This window comes from Homarus americanus, unplaced genomic scaffold, assembly GCF_018991925.1.
Source record: "Homarus americanus isolate GMGI-L3 unplaced genomic scaffold, GMGI_Hamer_2.0 scaffold50281, whole genome shotgun sequence".
Taxonomy (NCBI): domain Eukaryota; kingdom Metazoa; phylum Arthropoda; class Malacostraca; order Decapoda; family Nephropidae; genus Homarus; species Homarus americanus.
In genome coordinates this window covers 1,217,467-1,236,404 of record NW_024742338.1, presented here as the reverse complement: position 1 = coordinate 1,236,404, position 18,938 = coordinate 1,217,467, and the positions used below count along the sequence as shown (strand labels likewise).

At 35.8% G+C, this 18,938-nt stretch overlaps 1 protein-coding gene across 17 annotated transcripts in view; it reads right to left on the bottom strand.

Moving 5' to 3' along the window:
- Nucleotides 1-18,938, bottom strand: part of LOC121876871 (liprin-alpha-4-like) — a 126,069-nt gene that overhangs the window by 15,002 nt on the left and 92,129 nt on the right. For 8 of the 17 annotated variants that reach the window (XM_042382389.1, XM_042382374.1, XM_042382384.1 and 5 more), the window contains 6 exons: nt 18,425-18,535; nt 18,026-18,212; nt 16,588-16,671; nt 12,762-13,066; nt 7,779-7,850; nt 220-313 (listed from right to left, as the gene is read on the bottom strand). In XM_042382389.1, the coding sequence (XP_042238323.1) occupies nt 220-313; nt 7,779-7,850; nt 12,762-13,066; nt 16,588-16,671; nt 18,026-18,212; nt 18,425-18,535 (853 nt within the window). Of the gene's footprint in view, nt 1-219; nt 371-7,778; nt 7,851-12,761; nt 13,067-16,587; nt 16,672-18,025; nt 18,213-18,424; nt 18,536-18,938 lie in introns of all 17 variants that reach the window. The other 9 variants (XM_042382388.1, XM_042382392.1, XM_042382381.1 and 6 more) reach the window with 8 other exon arrangements.

The following is an 18,938-nucleotide window of genomic DNA, read 5'->3' as shown; positions in this document are numbered from 1 at the left end:
CCTCTGTATATAACTTCCTACATGTTAAATTTCTTATGGTAAAATCTATTTTTCCTCCAATTATACTAGAAAAGCTATCAAGATAATTTTAACCATATTATAATATATTAATATATACTAATACAGAGTACTGTAATATATTTCATCACAGGTAATATGAATCATCACACCAACACTACCACTATATTTTACTAAATACAAAAAGATACTCTGACAAACCTTATCCTTTTTACTGAAGAAACGTCCTATAGATGACTTGATTCCCTTTTTCTTGGGTTGATTGATGACACTCTTGTGAAGGGAGTCTTGACTACTGTGGTGGGAAGAGAGGGGGGAAGGTGTAGAGTGAGAGGACTCACCACCTGCACCTCTGGAGTCCCCACAAAAGGCATGTTCAGTATGGTAAATCAATGTAACACCCCAACCTTATATTATGACCATGGTGCATCCTGACATACAACACCGTCAGTGCAACTTAAAAAAGAATAACTTGAACATAAAAGCATTTGCAGATGCATGGTTCACTAGATATTAAAATTAAGGAATTAAAATCAGCAGGTAAGCAAGCACACAAGTTTTGCTTAGCCACAAAAATCTTCAGATAATTCTAGTTGCTCATCTATTAGTATTATCTGAATATAACAAAAAAGGAATATCTTGTTTTTGAAGCATTGTAATTCATGCAAAAACTTCTCTAAACAATTTGTCACCTTCATCCTAAGGATCCATCAATATTCAAAACATTAGCAAAACACTTCTGTATATACTGTAGGTAAGGGTATCCTCTAATTGAGGCAACTATTAACAAACCATGGCAGAATAAATGGAAAATTTGTCAAACATAAAAGAATATTGTATTAGTAAATATACAACAGGCAGAAAGTAGAAGCAGGAAGGTATAATAAATTAACTAAGAAGAAGCAGTTCACACAACAGCAAGGTGGAGAGGTAGTCATCTGGAGTTGGAGATTAATACCATAAACCATCACCATCAAATATTAGTGAACTGTGAATGTGACTCAAGAAAAAACTTTTACACCCAACAAGGAACAATTGCTTCCCCATCAAAGTCCTACTTCCATAGATGACTGTGTCCGATGTGTCTAATGTACAGGACCGCACTGTTTCACTACATGTAGATGCTAAGTTAGATGAACCAAAGAGGAGTTAAAATTCTGGGACATCATGGTATCACTCATCAGTTATTACATTCTCTAAGTTGTTAAGCAAGTATGTTCATGAAATAATTAAAGTTTATTTAAACAAGTAAAGTGTGTTCAAAACATTCTCACTATAGAATTTATCTCCTCTTTAATTTATCTTTAAATGCTTACTTTTTCTATAAAAAAATGAGGTATTACCCACACTAATAATCTATGCCTAAATTTCTAAAATTATACCTCAATGGATTAGAACAAAAAAATAGTGACACTAATACATGCACACACACACACACACACAGAATGACAGGCAAACACAAGTACAAAACATACAAATTATGACAAAATGAAAATATAAATAAAATATATCAAAATTTTTGGCATAGTATGACAGAACAAAGGGGGGTGAGACGACAGCTTTAGGCAGTAGCTGGAAAGTAGGTACAAACTGTTTGGATAACCAGAGAGACTGCAGTATGAAAAAAATAATAATAATAAACATTCAGAGTGAGAAAGCCAATTCCTTTCCGCCATATTAGCAATGCTTCCAAGGTAACTCAACATTTGCTATAACTAACTTGACATGCAAGTACGGATAACTATTACAAGATGCACAGACGCCAGCTTTGCACTATCTATCACTCTATCTATGTAAGTCTCCGAGACCTTTTCATCACAGTCACTTACGAAGAGCCACATGTACGAGAGAATTACAGAACCTGTAGTTTATACCTGACTCTCCACTTGTCATTATACTTCTGATTTGAGATTATTGAATCTGAACCTAAATAGAACATCTCCGGCACTGAACACCTCCACACCTCTAAGTCTGAAATTCTTTACCTGTTGGTGTAGCCTTCACCCAAGTGAATCAGTTGTCACTATTACTCTTATATGAATGTGGTAAATCACTAATGCTCATAAATACTAGTCATCTTTATTGTGCAAATCTTTTCCCAATTCAAAAGTGGGGTAGAATTTCCATCTATAATTATTACAGTTAAAAATTTATTCTTATCTACATTATTTGCCCTTTTGTACTTAACATATCAACTTAGAAATTAAAAAAAAAAAAAAAAAAAAAAATATATATATATATATATATATAATATATATATATATATATATATATATATATATATATATATATATATATATATATATATATATATATATATATATATAATTTATATTCAGAAAAGAGTGAAATACTGTAATTCAACATTATGACACATTTTCCTTATATGTTGGTTGAATTTGTTATAATTTCAGGGTAGGTCATTAATACATTTCTATAATATAATTCTTTATGGGCATCCTTTGTAGACTTCAGAAATCATCCCCATGAAAATACGGTAAGATATTTAATCTAACATTCTTTGTGCTGTTTCCCACATTCTGTAAGCTTAGCCCTGGATATTAATGTGACTGGTGGCCAACTCAGCACATACCACACAAGAATAACACCCAACCAACCTTGAACCCTATCACCTGAGCCACTGACCTCTTAAATGAAAACCAAATTGTTTGCCATTACCTATAGTACCAACAAATTGTATGAACTCCTCTACATCATAGTATAATTATTCTCCTGACTGATGTAAACGAAAAGATGTGGTATGTATGAAAATAACCTGATCCGAATTTTCAGCTGTGGTGTCTAAGTTGTTACTCCACTAACACTGTACTTACTGTATGTCCAAGTAAGGTATGAGTGATGACATATGATGGGAAGTATGTGATATACAATTATCTTTTCTAAATCAGATATTGTTCATTAAAGCAAATAAATCACAGTGGCTGCACAAAACCCATCAAGTTGTACGTACCGGAAAAAAAAAACTAATGTCCCGGGAGCTCTCATAAACCAACATCTTCATGAAAACAGAGAATGTTTCTGTTCCCCTAAAGACATGATTATTCTAAAGTGACTGCCATACAGGGTATTTGCATTTTATTTTTTCATATCATTACCAACATATACCTGTGAGAGCGTGTGTGGTGTATCCTGCCAGTGTACACCAGTGAGTATAGAACATGATGAAATATTGACCATGCCTTTCAGGGTAAGTTAATAGTTTGTCCTCATCAAATAAATTTCTCTCTAACTAACCAATCTGAAGACTTTACCTGCAGCGTGAGAACAAGTTTTCATCAGTCTTAAAAATATCATCTAAATGCAGTATTAACAGGTATTTGTGCAAACTACTGTACTGTGAAATTCTGTAATAACAAGGACAAAGATTAACCCAGGTACAGTATATAAGTGTTACATATAAACTATCTTCTTCAACAGATTTAGGTTGTGAAGCTCAAATTGTTGTACAGTATCTGTTTTGAGCTGTAAATACTGTACAGTATATATAAACAGCTATTTTATTTACCTATATGCCTGTATTGTACATTTTAAGGGGAATTTTAATAAGTGTACAAAGAATACATCTTTTTTTAAGCAACTTTGTTTTCTTTAATGCAAAGTGGTAAAAAACATGAGCAAATACACACATTCTCCCATCATTAATTGTCATTTATTCATTTTTATTCCTGTTTCTGTCTAGCTATGGTATGCCCATTTCATAACAAGACCTCAAATTTTGTTCCTCCATCACTTCACAGCAGCAGCATAATATTTTTTAAGCGTCACTCAATCATTTACTCTCCATTTATTCATAAATGTTACTTCTTCCTGCCTGCCCATCATCCTTACTTCTAGTACATTATTCTTCTCATCTCTTCACCTCCTTCTTGGTGTTTTCCTCTCATCCCTCCATCTCCTTTGTTTTTCCCTCTCATCCCTCCATTTCCTTCTTGATCTTTCCCTCTCATCCCTCATCTCCTTGGTCTTTCCTTCTCACCATTATAATCTACTGTATCTCTGAACAATTCTTTTTTCTTTTTACCAATCTTTACTTTCCCACTCTGTCAACATGTTCATACCAGCTAAGGCCAAATTCCCATTTCTACCCAATAATTCTTTCACTTCCAAGTGTCCTTAATTCTGTAATTTCGTCTATGTATCCTATTTTGTCTATATTTACTCTCAAGTTCTGTATGTCATTCCTCTCACTTATAATTTGCTCATTCTTCTTGTATCCAGAGTCCAAATCACACATCTATACCGGCTCAACTATTCCCCAGTACTGTACATCCCTGTCTTTACTTCCCCTGATCCAGTTCTCTCTCTACAAATATTTCTTAATCAATCCATGACCTTCTTCTCTTCCCCTACTTTGCAGTTTAATTCATCACTCATCTTTGTATCTGCTGACACACCCAACCCCAGATATTTGATAAATGCAGTAATTACATAGATGCTACTTTCATATAAATTTCATATTTGTAAATCTCTAATATGTCTTAATAGACAAATTAAGTACCCAGATTCTTCTGAAATGTAAATGAAGCATTTTACAAGAAGTTGATGACCTGTAAAACATAGACTAGTTGAGAAGAAAAAATCATTGGCATTTCTTTCAAGGTATAATATTATACCAATGATGGAGAAAACTGGAGTACAGTCTTGTGTGAGTCTTTACTTGACCTCATCCATAGATCTTTAAGTTGGTGTGTCCCAAATGAGAAGCATTAACTAGTTTAAGGCTTCTTCATAACAGAGTGACCAGTTCTGTATATTAAAAGACATAAACATTTCACTAAATCCATTTGGCTACAAGCTCAAACTCATCTTATTGGCCGAGTCCAGAAGGTTACTATACTAGAGTCATGGTGCCCCTACATTGTACAGTACATCATTTACCGTATAAACAAGTGTATATTCATGACAGCAAATGTTTCACTTTACTCCAGTTTTCTGTACACACCTTCTTTTACCAATTAAACTAAAGTGTAAATTCTTAATAGTTTCTCTAAATTATAATATGAAGTGTATTTGTGACAGTAATTAAATGAAATTCTTCTAAAACTCTTAAATCATTATGAAGGCTTTATACTACTGTCATAATATTCTGTACAAGCACAGCACATTGAAGGTACACAGTACTTAGCTGGGACTGAAGCTTGGGGGTGTGTCATGCATCAAAGCCAAGTCAAGTTTTTGGTAGTAGTAGATGGAAGATAAAAAACAATGAAACTGTATATGTGATGAAGAATGATCACATGAATGATACGGTACTAACTACTGTACAATTAAAGAGAACCAGTTGTCAGGGTGAGAATCAACAAAGATTTACATTAAACTAGTAAATTACTGAGGATGCTGTCTGTCCTCACCAAAGTTATAAAGTCAAACAGGGACCATAACTGTTTGGTAACTATGTAGGGAAAATCCATACAGTATTTTCAAACTAGACATCAATGACATAAAGTTGTACACCAAATTTACTAATGATCTGTATGGCCTCTTAAATTATTAGAAAGAAAAGAATTAAGATGGACAGAGAGGGAAAAGATTCTATGCCCCTTCCACTAAAAATGGTAGAGACTTAAAAAATACTACATGTATTAATAATAGTTTCCCGATAGGCTCGTCTTTGTCTGCTAAACAAACTTTGACACAGACACAGAAGAGGTAGCAGGTAGGCCTCTCACATTCACACATAACTTGGTTATTCATCATACAGTATTTCTTAATCTACATACCATCCTTCAACCACTGTCATATTCCCATTTATATCTTTATCTCATTTATTCTTCTCCTCTAGTTGCCTTTCTCTTATGTTTTCATCCATCCCTACTTCTACTTTTCATCAAAATGTGTATACAGTACTGATATAAGCAACCTAATTTCTTTAATTATAAATAGTAAATTGATCCTAATATCCTATGAACTAGGTGGCTCGTGTAATGCATATGCTAATCATTCAGGTTGTGACATGGGTGACTGGGAACCAACCTGAAGATGAGTTCATCCATCACCCATAAGAAGGGGGCTGAGTAGAAGCAAAACTAGCCATTTAAAGCCAGATATCTACCAAGCTGAGCTATTCAGTTTTCAGATATTGCCTTTGGATTCCATATGCTCCATAATTTAGTTCTGGCCAAAATTTCATGACCCAATGGGAGAATAGAAGGTATCAAGGCTGCCTAGCTGTGGGCTTCTTTATAAATAGGATTTACAGGGAACTCATGTAACTGAAGCTAGCCAGAAAATAGGTGGTACTATTAATATTCCAATTGCTAATGTGGTACAAATCGAAAAGGGGAATACACCCATCTACCAAGAAAAGTATAAGTTCACAAGGATACTGACCTACAAACTCCTTAGCACTAAGCAGTCCACTGGTGGCTCTTTCTCATGGAGGTACCTACTGATGAAAGTCTTGGCCAATGATTAGGTCCCCTGTTGAATGACTGATGATAGTACAGTAATATGCATGCAAGAAAGCCACAAGTAAATGCCTTGTTATGATGCAATAGGAGTAATTACAGTAAATAGGGGATGTGCCCCAATGATCCCCTCCAGGTGTGGGTTACCTGGGATAAAAAGCTTAGGAATAAACCCACAGTGGAATAACAGACATTGTATTAAGAGGGGGCAGCTCAAACTTCATGGGAGAGCAGAATTATAATCTGATTTCTTAAATGAATGACCCAATCTAGTGTTAGCCAGCTGTTAAATCTCCTTAGGGTTCCAATATGTCCAAAAACTAACTTGGCACCTGGGAATGAGTGGCATCATTCAAACTCTGAAACACATAAAGACAAAAGCTTTATGGCAGTTCTACTATCCAAGAGTGCATGGTTCCAGATACTACAAGGAATGATGGGTCTGTGGCTCCAAAAACTGGAGATGATGCTGGCAAACAGGTGAAGGGTGGCCAGAAATTTAATGGGAATTACAAGTGGAATCCAATATGGTCATTCCTGACAACTGAATGGCACAGTGTGGACTGGATATGCTTGTGTGACACCACAACTCTGCACACCTCCTGCTGTAAATGCTGAATTCTGTCTCTAATCTCTGTATTTTAAGGGTAATGGTTGCAACAGGGAAATAAACTGGTCATCAAGTTAGTTCTCAGCCACCAATGTCATAGCCTCATGGCTCTCAACTTGAAGGCTTGGTGTGTGCACTACTTGAGCCACTTTACAGTGAACATTAGGTTACAAATCAAAATACTAATTATTAGAACAAATATTACCTAAGAATATTACACTTAAGGAATTTTTTAATATTAAAAGTTCAATGACTATATTTCTCTTCTAATTTATTAAAATACTTTGAATGCTACGTTAATTGTTGTGAGGACTTATAAGAAGTAGTAACTCCAAACTCGGATAAAAATTTACAGAGCAAATTTTACCAAGTGCAGAGGGGGACCAGACATAAACAAGTAGTAGTCAACAGTTGACAGTAAGGTGCCTGTTCAACTACCACTACAATAACACAACCGTCTACAGTGTTGGTAACATTTAAGTGCTAGTGATTGGGTGGGTAAACTACCACTACAGGACTAACATGATTTACAACAGGTGCTACAGTACCTACAGGATGTGAACTACTGCTAACATAATGTTTCGGTCTGAGAACAAGGTGACCGGATATGTTGGTGCAATGGGTAAGGCATGAAGTCAAATGTGGCACAGTGTTTGGTGCTTGTTGGCACATGGGTACATGAGGGTGAGTGTGGGTAGGGTGACCACAGACTAATGAATAACCTGAGCATGGGGCTGGAGAGAAGGCTGCAGTTTGATGGGTTGTAGGCCTGACCAGGGGTGGCAACACTGGGTCTGTGGAGATACCAGCCCACCAGTGGGTTAGTAGTGGAAACATCAGGAATAAGCTGGATTCTCCTAAATGCAAGTGATATTAAAAAGCATGCACACAAGCATGCATAACTTATGCATGTTCAAAAGCTCATAAATGTTCATTCATCCACTAAAAATGCACACACACACACACCCCTATACACATATACCTACACACATACACAAGTGCACAGATGTTAGTATACACACATGAGCATCCACACATATGCAACAAACATCATAAAATTTATCACAAGTTAAATTTTCCAGTGCTAACAATACTTGCAAATCCATTAATAATCATGAAACATCCTCCCAATATAATATAGGTACCAATTAAATGACCATACCATCCAGTCTCTTCCTCTGTACCATCCAAAGCCACACATGACTTAGCTCTAAACACACTAACTTTGAAAATCAACCACAATCATAGGTGTTCATTTCATATCTCATTAACACACTCTACTATTCCAATTAGCCTTTGATGTGTACTACAATTACAACCGTTATTAAAATTGTACCTAATTTTATCCTAAAGGGCTATATAATTTTTCTCCACTCTCTCCACACCCATCTCCACGTTGGTACTCTCCATATTCTCCATCACTTACCCATTAGCATCACTCCTAATAATATGGTAACTTCCATATTTCTATTTCTAACTCTATCCTCTATTTTTTCTTGTACCTTTCACTCACTTTTGAACTGTATGTGGACTTTTACTGTTACTGAGGAATGGTTCAACAGCATGAAGAAGTAGAAATGGTTATAGTATAGAGTTGACAATCCTGTGTTTGATATTCCCATGAAGAAGTCAGTCAAATTAATCTTTCACTTAGGATATTCATATATTTTAAACAGCTTGTTCCAGAAACTTTAAAAGTGTTTATAAATATCTCTTGAAATACTGTAAAGGAAAAAGGAAGAGACAAATCTATGTTATCACCTGGTCAGTGAACACATAATTCCAAGCTCAGCTGAATAATGCCTCAGGCTAGCAAATTATAGACTGGGCATGATTTACTGTATCATGAAGTGGTATGTACTGTATATGCATAACGAATTACAATATTCTGTGTGGTTGACAGAATGAACAGATGGGCAAGAGCAAATCAACAAGTCCATACTGCATTTGCAGTGATGGTACAGCAAAATTCATGATTTACAAATTATATTGAAAACATGAATATTTTAGATCACTTCTAACAAACATTACCATAACATAAGCTATGGTTTATTTTAACAAATTCTACTGTGAGAAACTGAGAAACTTGACAATGACACTTAAAGACTTCTTACCAAAGACTTACATACACAGGTTTATCTCTCACACAACACACTATGAAAGACTTTCCAACAAATAGGGTAAACTACAATTATGATACAAAAATATGAGGGTAAGTTAACCTGATACACATATAAAAACACTTCCAAGAGTAAATTGGCTGGCACCAGCTTATTATGGAAGCACTACTGTGGATGAAAAGGAAGAATTATGTTGATGGCACACTGGCCTCAGCAACCAAAGGGAACAATACTCAAGAGTTGATCTACCTTACCTATACTGTACAGTGTTTCTTAAACAATCACCTGGTGGTCTGCTACACATTATCAAACACTAAACAACCCTTCAAAGCTTCTTGTATCTAACTATTGATAATCAACACACAGTCTACCACTATCCAACATGAGAAAAAGTACCGAGATATGTTCAGAAATCCTCGTCTTTGTACAAATCTGTATATAATCCTCCTTCCTGACATTTCTCTAACTACAGTTCTCCTTGATGACATCAAACACCCAGAGGAACATCATTAATACCTCTTTTACTCTACAGTAACTTCAATTTTAAATTACCTTAAATTCAACCCCAAACCATTCACCTAGGCCTTTACCCAGTTCTAACCATGTTCTCTCAAAATTTCTAATCTACTCAGTTTCCAATCTCTTCTATTCTGCTTCCCTGAACTTCTTTCCATTTCCCTGTAATTTTCTGGATCTCATGATTATTAGCCCCCAGCTTATTTCAGCACATCATTGTACACCCTAATGCTACTGGGATTAGGTTAGGTTAGCATTAGGGTAGTTAACCTTAGGGAAATAAGCTCGGAAAGCTAATCTTTATGTGATAAATTTCTTCTCCTTCTTTGCCTTGAGTGTACCTGCTCAGATAATCCTTACAATTTACTCATACCTCTTATTTTTTTTTAACTCTTGCAAGTTCTTCCCTGTTACAACAGAAGGTAGCAAAATTAAAAAGTAACACTGACTCCCCCCACAAAGTCTCTTTTACTGCTGTAACTAACATGATCTGCTGAGGCATTCCCCATCCACAACACTGCCCAAGATATATTTCATATATACATCATCACTGTCAACATTTTATTGCTATTTCCCATGCTTGTGTGGGTTATCTGTATTACTTGATGGCAGCTGTTGGGTAAAACCAGAATAGGATGCTCTACACTTCCCCATGCTAATCACTGCAAACCCAAGATGCCTGTCCAGAAAAACCAGTAGACACCAGGAGATGGGTACAGTTCCGGTGACCTGATTACCATCAGGTATGTTGAAGCAGATTTTAATGGTCAGATGCCCTTTCTAACACCAACCCACATGGTGGGAACAGTGGCGAGGCAGGGTTGAAACTCCCTGAAGTAATCCAAGGACTACATACCTACCTATAGTTTTATTTAACCCTGTATCACCCATCAACAGCTTGTATAGCCCCATAAAACACATGATACTATGTTATGTTCACTAACCACACAGATATGAAAACCAAACCAATATGTTGAATTTACCAGGTCTTCTTAAATCCTAAAGGTGTACACACAAAAGTAAAGGAATAGGCCACATAAGATACAGAAAACATGTAAGAAGAATGACAGATCTAAAAATAGAAAATATATATAAAGAAAGTGATAGTACTGATTATTATTTGAAAGAAAAGTTTGAAAATCTTTGAGATCACTGAAGAAAACTCCTGTAAGGAGGCCACAAGGAGAAAAAACTTCCTTTTTATTATTCTATCTCTCAAGAAATTAATTAATCAGACTATGATAGCATTACACACAACTACAATAAGACTGAAAAACATGGAAATAATAGCAGGCAAAGTAATCACAGATAGAGCTAAAGCCACACAAGAAGTCGTCCTCAAATATTCCTCATACAAGTAATGTTCTCACTCTGTTGTCAATTCACACTCCACGGTTAATTGCAGATACATGTATACTGTAAAACACTTTTAAAAGAGAACATCCAGTTAATAATAAGAGTTTCTCCATTTATAAAACAAAAGCACACACAAAGCAGTAACAGGCATGGCAACTGTAGTTTATAGGCAAAAAGTTATTGACAGAGAGAGAACAGAGTCTTTAAGCTGCTGGCTATAAGCATCCTAGTCAAGCTAGAATACCATCAGTTTAATCATTCACCAAAAGAAATGAAAACTGTCAGACTCTTTATTAGTAATAGTAGCAACTGCCGCAAAGCTAAAATAAAAGTTAGTTGCTTAAAGGAGAGAGATGTTGGCCCCACTTTCAGACTTAACAGTGAGTGACTATAACCAACAAACACTGACTACAAATTGTTTGAATTAATTTAAATGTGACACTTGAAACCATGTGGGTCAACTTCTCCAAAGCACAAACAGGCTCCCCTTCTTCTATATAATCATGTTTATACAGAGTTGAAAGTTTTGTCAATAATATGTTTTGTAATTAAAGTGATTATAGTGTTATTTACTATGAAAAGCTCAAAGATGGTCCCTGGTCCCTTTTTTGGCATTTCAAGGTTCAGAAGGCCGCTCTTCTGATACAGAGAGGCGGTGAAATTGAAAATGGATCCGATAAGTCTGACGGCCTGTTAGGAGCAGTGTTGATACAACACTCTTAATACTATGGAGGCAATGTTGCCAGCACCATAATCAGCCCCATTTACTTTCCTAAGTATGAAGTAAGGTAACCATTCATAGTTTGGTGAACTGGAGATGGCCCACAATAAACCAGTAACACTTAGGGTAGAAAATTAGTGCCATGTCCCAGGGGGCTTGACATGGGGCTTGTATTTAAGTATAAAAGGGCAGCACAAACTACCGATTACCTATTGTCTCACTCTCTAATTTTATGCCCCATTGCAATGTTTTAACAAACCAAACAGTGAAAATATTTTTCATTATCACTTATTCATCAGTAAAACTTCTCTGATAATAGAGTATATTCCTAAATGTGAAGCTATAACAGTCAAGCTTCTGGAGTAATACCATGGCATTAACCCAGTTACTGCTATACTAAATCCTATGACAAACCATAAGACAAAATTTCAAGTTGAATTTTTTCATTATTTTCTAATTTTCATAAGTCCAAAATAAATGATCTTCACTACACTTACTATCACTTCTGACTATGACAAGACCTTTGTTTAACATATCATTTCTTTTACTCAAGCTTAGTTTTTCTTTAACAATATTTATTTTTTATGCAATTTATGTAATTCTCTTTTGGTATTTTCCTTTATGAGCTTTATTCAACAGTCTCTCCATGAGTAAATGTGAATGGAGATATGGCTGGCAAATGGACTAAGGGACTTGTCTTTTTTGAAGACATACGGCACATTAAAGACTAATAAGACTAATGAATTAGGCCTCTGTATGGTAGGGGACCATCTGCATGACTTTGTGAGCAGCAGGTCAGGCTGAGTTTTGGAGTTTTCATGTATGTATTTATGACACTGTGCCTGTATAATGTCAAACTGATACTGATGGTTGGTGAGCCATAAACTGGGACACAGTGAACTGTTATATCATGTCTTGGATAGTGAGTATGAGCTAGTGAGCTTGAGAGTATTTTGGGGAGCGTGGTTGTGTTGGTGCAGCATATACAGTACCCTGGTGAGTAGGGGTGGTGTTGGAGAGCAGGCGTGAGAGCAGAGGCAGGTGAGTGGTCAGGCACATGAGTGTACCTCCTCAGATCTTCAGAGGATGCTGCCAGGTTGACCAACTGGGATGGTGGTCCACCGCCCAGGCCTCCCAGGTTATTGCTACCAGGTACCAGACTGGTGGGGGGGACCATTGCAGGGCCTGGTGCTAGTCGCAGAGAACGCGGAGTTGGTGGAGAACCTTCTCCGCGCATCCCCAGTGACACCTGGCTATCATCACGTCCGTCGACTCTATTCATGTTGGCTAAGTTACCCTGTAACCAGACATAATTACTTTCCTCACTGAACATAATTATAAATAAGTTTTAACAGCAATAAAGAGACAGAGTAGTATATATATATATATATATATATATATATATATATATATATATATATATATATATATATATATATATATATATATATATATATATATATATATATATATATATATATATATATATATATACACACAGTATATATACTGTATATATCCTATAGAAACATGATAAAAAGATTATAATCCAGTTCTTAAAATGCTACACATCAGGGCATGAGATTTTCACTTTCAGTTTCTACTGTAAATGACCACAAACATTCCTGTGACAAATATCTCATAAAAATACTTAGTCAAGTCCTGTGATATTTTCTTTAAATTAAGAGTAAAATGCTTTAAGGTAAGAGTCAATAAACACAAAATATAATCCTAAACTGATCTAGAATCATGTTTTGAAACATAAAACAAGCACAAATATGCAGCTTATTATTATAATGGGAAAATATAAAGTAACTGTAAACTTATAGAAAAAGAACAGAGTTGGTCAAGTAAAACAGCAGACTATAAGATCACCTTAACCCATTTTTTTTACCACAAACCAGAACTATGGTATATGCATATCACACTGCTCATACCACCATTTTGGTTTACAATAAATACAGGGTAAAAGTTCACCTAATATAGCAAATCATTTTACATCATTGTGGGGGAAAAGTGGACACAAAGAGACTTCTCTGTGAACAAGGTCTATGTAAAGTAAAGAGTGAAAGGGCAGGTTTGTGGGTGGTCAGGTATACAGGCGACACACTTGATCTGAAGGTCCCTATGAAATTCTTAGAGTTAACAGAGGCATAAAGGCCTAGAGAGGAAAAAACATATCAAGGTGTGGGTCTGATCATAAGCTGAGAGGGGTAAAGACTAAAATCATATTCTGTATAAATTCACAAGTGTGTACAAGGTTCCATAAAGGTCAGAGTGCAGGTTGGGTGGGAGATTCTCACTACAGGTTACCTACTGTTATTGGGGTGCACGGCTCTTATCAATTTTTATGTGCAATAAAGTTATGTCTTTATTCAAGGACCCATTTAAATTATATTACCTATATGACGTCTGAAAATATTTAGATGCATTAAATGCTACACATCACAAGTTATGTCTAACCCAAATAACTAGAAGAACAGCAACAGTATGATCTTGTAATGATTCTCTTGTGATGGATGTTCATATTTTGAATAACACTGTTGATTTAATACCTCTGTTATATAAGAGCTAGAAACTAGACTCATACATTCACTCATAGGTTGTATAGTGGTTCATACTGCAGCACACCACTCTACCGAGTCCTTGTTTGATCCCAGGGCACATCTACTGTAGTGGTCCTTGTGATAGTCCCATTTAAATGAAAGAGTAAAAAGTCTTGATTCATAAGTCCTTACACCAAATTGACAGGTTACCTGCCTATGGGTCTTCCAAGTGAGGGAGACACATTACACCTGTCATCAGAAATCTGCCACTTGTGTTGTAGTCTTTTAACCCGGAAATTAAACACCTAATGTTGAAAAATACTTACTCGGCTCGAAATAATAACAAAAATTAAATAAAACAGATTAATATAATGACTTTTGGGGAAAATCAGATAAAAAATGACCCTCCAGAGCAGTGCAACCCTAGCAGCCTGTACAGTATCAAGCATCACCCCTTTGGGCATGAATGAGTGTGAATGTTATATGTGTGTCCTTGTCACTGAAACCCTGCCTGAAAAATAAGGGTGACTGAAATTAAATTTTTAAAAGTTGGACATAAGAATAGGAGAATGGAAAGACAAAACATAGGATGTTTAAGACATAAAAACTAAACAATAAGAAAATGGTGTCCTGACACATGATAAACGTCCAGTCTGTCTACTATACATAATCTCCCTAATGATGACGAGACCAAGGAAAGCCACCAGGATGAGAAACATATTGAGTGTGAGGTCATGCCTTACACACACTGGGTTGGTTCTACTTCCCTGGGCAATAATGGTGTTAGTAAGCTAATATTTCAAACACAGGATGAATAAAATAATGCTGTATAAGTCACAGAAGTGCAAATAGGTGCCAATATAAACCACACAGGGGATGGCAGCTTAGAGTAAAGGGGCACATGAGTGAAAGGAGACAAAATGTAGATTAAAAAAGGGAACAAAGTGTAGATCAATGATGATTGGAAGATTAAAAAGGGCAGAAATTGCACATTAAGGAGGACGGGTAATAACTGTGGTACAAATTTTGCTTGAACATAAATGGACAAACACTGAAATACACAAAGGAAACACGTGAATTTGTCTGTCATCTCCATAACGGCATAATGCAGTTTTAAAAGTTTGGATAATTAGAGTAATAATTTTCCTAATAATTTTGAATGAAATAGTTGCTTGCTTGCATTGTGAGATATAAGAGTACTTAAAAAAATAAAAAGTTCTTAAAGCAATTGAAAAAACAGAGATATAAGGCGATAAAACTTCAAGTAATTATCATATTCAGTGAAATAAAAAGGTCTAAAAAATTCGAAATGGTGTGGCCTCAAGTCACAACAGTACACTCGTAAAAGGAGCGAATTCTAAATGAATTAACTTGAAAACATCAATGAAATATTTTGTCCTCGAAGACAACCAGAAGAAATGCATGTGCAAATCATCTAAGCTAATCAGATCTACACATAAAAAAAACTAGGCTCTAATTCATCTAGAAGCATATAATTTCCATGCCAAATCTTACCTTAGATTATCAGGATTTTAAAGGTCAACTTACAAAACTGGCGAGACGTCATTTAAACTAAGATCTATTAGTATCAAGAACGACTCTGTACGAAACACAAGTGTAAAACTAAATTGTTAGATACCATAAAAAGCCTGTACTGTATCTGCTAAATTAACTACAAAATAATGGGACAGACTCAATATGAATTCTAAAATCAATTAAATATTATTGAGAATATATCAACTTATACACTTGACTGAGACAAATGATATGAAGGAAAAACTTGAGTCAGTAAACAAGAAAACAATAATAATCACAAGTCCAATTAACAAGTAAATAAATAGTAAAATATAATACCAATGTGCAAGAAAGTATCCCAGATTTCTGTATTTCTTTATAAACATATGTAAGTACACTTATTATTGTGACATTATTATTATTATATTAGAAGTGAAATCAATGCAGCACAATATAATTACAAAAGCCTTTCAACAACTGTGAAATGCACTGAATGAATTCCATACAAATTCGCCAATATTACAGCAATACCTGCAGTCATCAGATGAAAATGAAAGGAAAGAGTGCAGTTAGGAGACATAGACTACTCTGTGCAAGATGAGCAAACAAAGTTAAATTCAGCCTAAAAAGTGAAAGTTTGATTGCAGGTGCAAGATATGCAATGTGATAGGAGAAAGGCACCAATCTGAGTTGGTCATGATCTGACAGAGGGTTGAAAGATTGGGGCACTGTGGGTGGGCTGGGGCATGTCATTTACCTGGGAGCCGGGCAGAGATCCCCCCGAGAGCCGTCGATCATTCATGTACTGGTACATATGGGAAGGAGACATGCCAGCCGGGGCCTATCAAAACACCAACACCATAAGAAATCCCAAGAAGTGATGCCACATCTCCAAAGGAATATTTGCATTGCAAGAAAGTCGTGTGGGAGGTTCATGACTTGAGGGTGAGTGCATCTATACAATGTTTAGTGCACAGCTCAATATCCTTCCAAACAAGAGAAGTGTGAGTTATGGAAAAATAACCATTAGTCCTAAGTTCAAACATAAACCTTACAAAACAAGAGACAAATTTTTCACTGCAGAGAAGATAAGTATGTCTCAGAATGCTGTAGAGAAACCAAAACATATAGGAAAGAATAAATATACTGTACATTGTCGTACTCAAATTATAAAATAAAACTCTTCCAAGAAAGACAGAATAGTGTGTAGGATGTATTGTTCCGAAGTGGCATGATGCCATTAACATCCTCAGCATGGAAAATTTAGCAAATATGTATCTCCATGAAACACAACAAAATATTACAATATACAAAAGCCATAACATAACCACCGAAGAGAAGAGTAGTGCTTTCTATGAAACTGCTTCATGCAAGTAAAGGAAAATCTAAACTAGAAGGATTTTGGAGGAAACTGAGCTGGTGTTTTCATCTTACTTCTTATTTAAGGACACCAACTTTTACGGCATTTCCCATCACAATGAAATCAAGGAAAGAATTATTCATGTGATTTTATGTACTTGGAAAAATTATATAGGGCACATTTACTGCATGTGATTGTTGCCAAGAAAATGTGGGTTATGACCAGAGGACAAGTAGTAGCACTTCTTGAAACTATCATCAAGCAACAGTGGTTAAAAACCTCACTATTGCTTTGGAAAATTTGATATTCCACTATTGAGTAGAAGGTGACCACAGAAGGCAATATTACTGGAAATAAGTTACAAGTGTGGGGGTCCATATATGGATCTTTTATGCACTTTGGTCAATATCCCTCTTGAAATAGCTGCATGCCTCTATACTTTGTGCACTGAAGACATAGAAATTACAGGTGATGCTGCCAAGAGCAAAGTGCTTAGGATTAAAAACTACCCCCTGAAAGACATAATAACACTGTTTTGGTACACTAAAAATGATTCCTTTTATGAAAAGTCATGCATGAATGCTATATTCTAAAAAGGAATACGCATCCAGGCACTAACTTGCAGAGATGGATGTCTTTACCTCACACAATGAGATTGTTTCTTAAAGAATAAAAACATAAAATACAAATGACAACATACCATTGTATACCACAAAATAACCTTATTCATATGATATTCAACTTTACACCAAAAGTAGTCAAACAACCTCATTCCTTTCTGAGTAAGACATCCTTACCTACACCTGAAACACGTTAGGAGGTGATGGTCACTCACAGTGTGGTACTTTTGCAGGTAGTCTCGAGATGGTGAATGGTGGGACTTAGGGGTAGATCGACCAGATATTGGTGGAGAAGGACGTTCTAGGGAACGCCCCCGTAACATCATGTGCTCTACGCTACCCACTCGAGATTCTAACTCTTCTGCCCGTGCCTCTGTTGTTTGTTTCTCTTCCTGAATTAATCTGAACGTAAAATGATCTGTCAGTATCTTGGACATCATATAAAGGGATAATCTGATCCAAATATTGGCACAAGACTAGCTGTAATACTGTACAATTATTACCGTCAGAAAAACATCCATGGGTTGGAAATATTTTAAACTATGCTTTAATTGGCACACATATCAAGCTCACACATTTGATATTTTGATATTCTAATTCAACTTGTCATGCACCTGCTTTGCTGTTCAGGCAGGGTTTCCCACGATGGGGGGGGATGGGGAGAGATCATTCCCCAATAAGCCTCTGTCCCTCCCACAGAACCTCTTGTCCCCCCCATAAGGTCGCTGCATGAGAGGAAGACCAAATGATAAACTATAGAGCAACATAAAGAAAATCAAACATCAAGCACCCAACTCAATATCAACAGACAAAAAAAAAGCCTACAGTCTCAGTGACCAACCGACAACATTAGAGTGACACACAATTAGTAAAATTTATTCAAATTACCCACATGAATTATTAACCATTTTCCCAACAAGATTCTGGAACTACACCCCTTAATTTCAACTAGTGCTAACCTTGACCTTTCAACTTTCACTGGGTGTTAGCCCTGGCCCTGCAATTACAAGTGGTGTTAGTTATGACCTTTCAATTACAAGTGGTGTTAATTATGACTTTTCAATTACAAGTGGTGTTAGTTATGACCCTTCAATTACAAGTGGCGTTAGTTATGACTCTTCAATTATA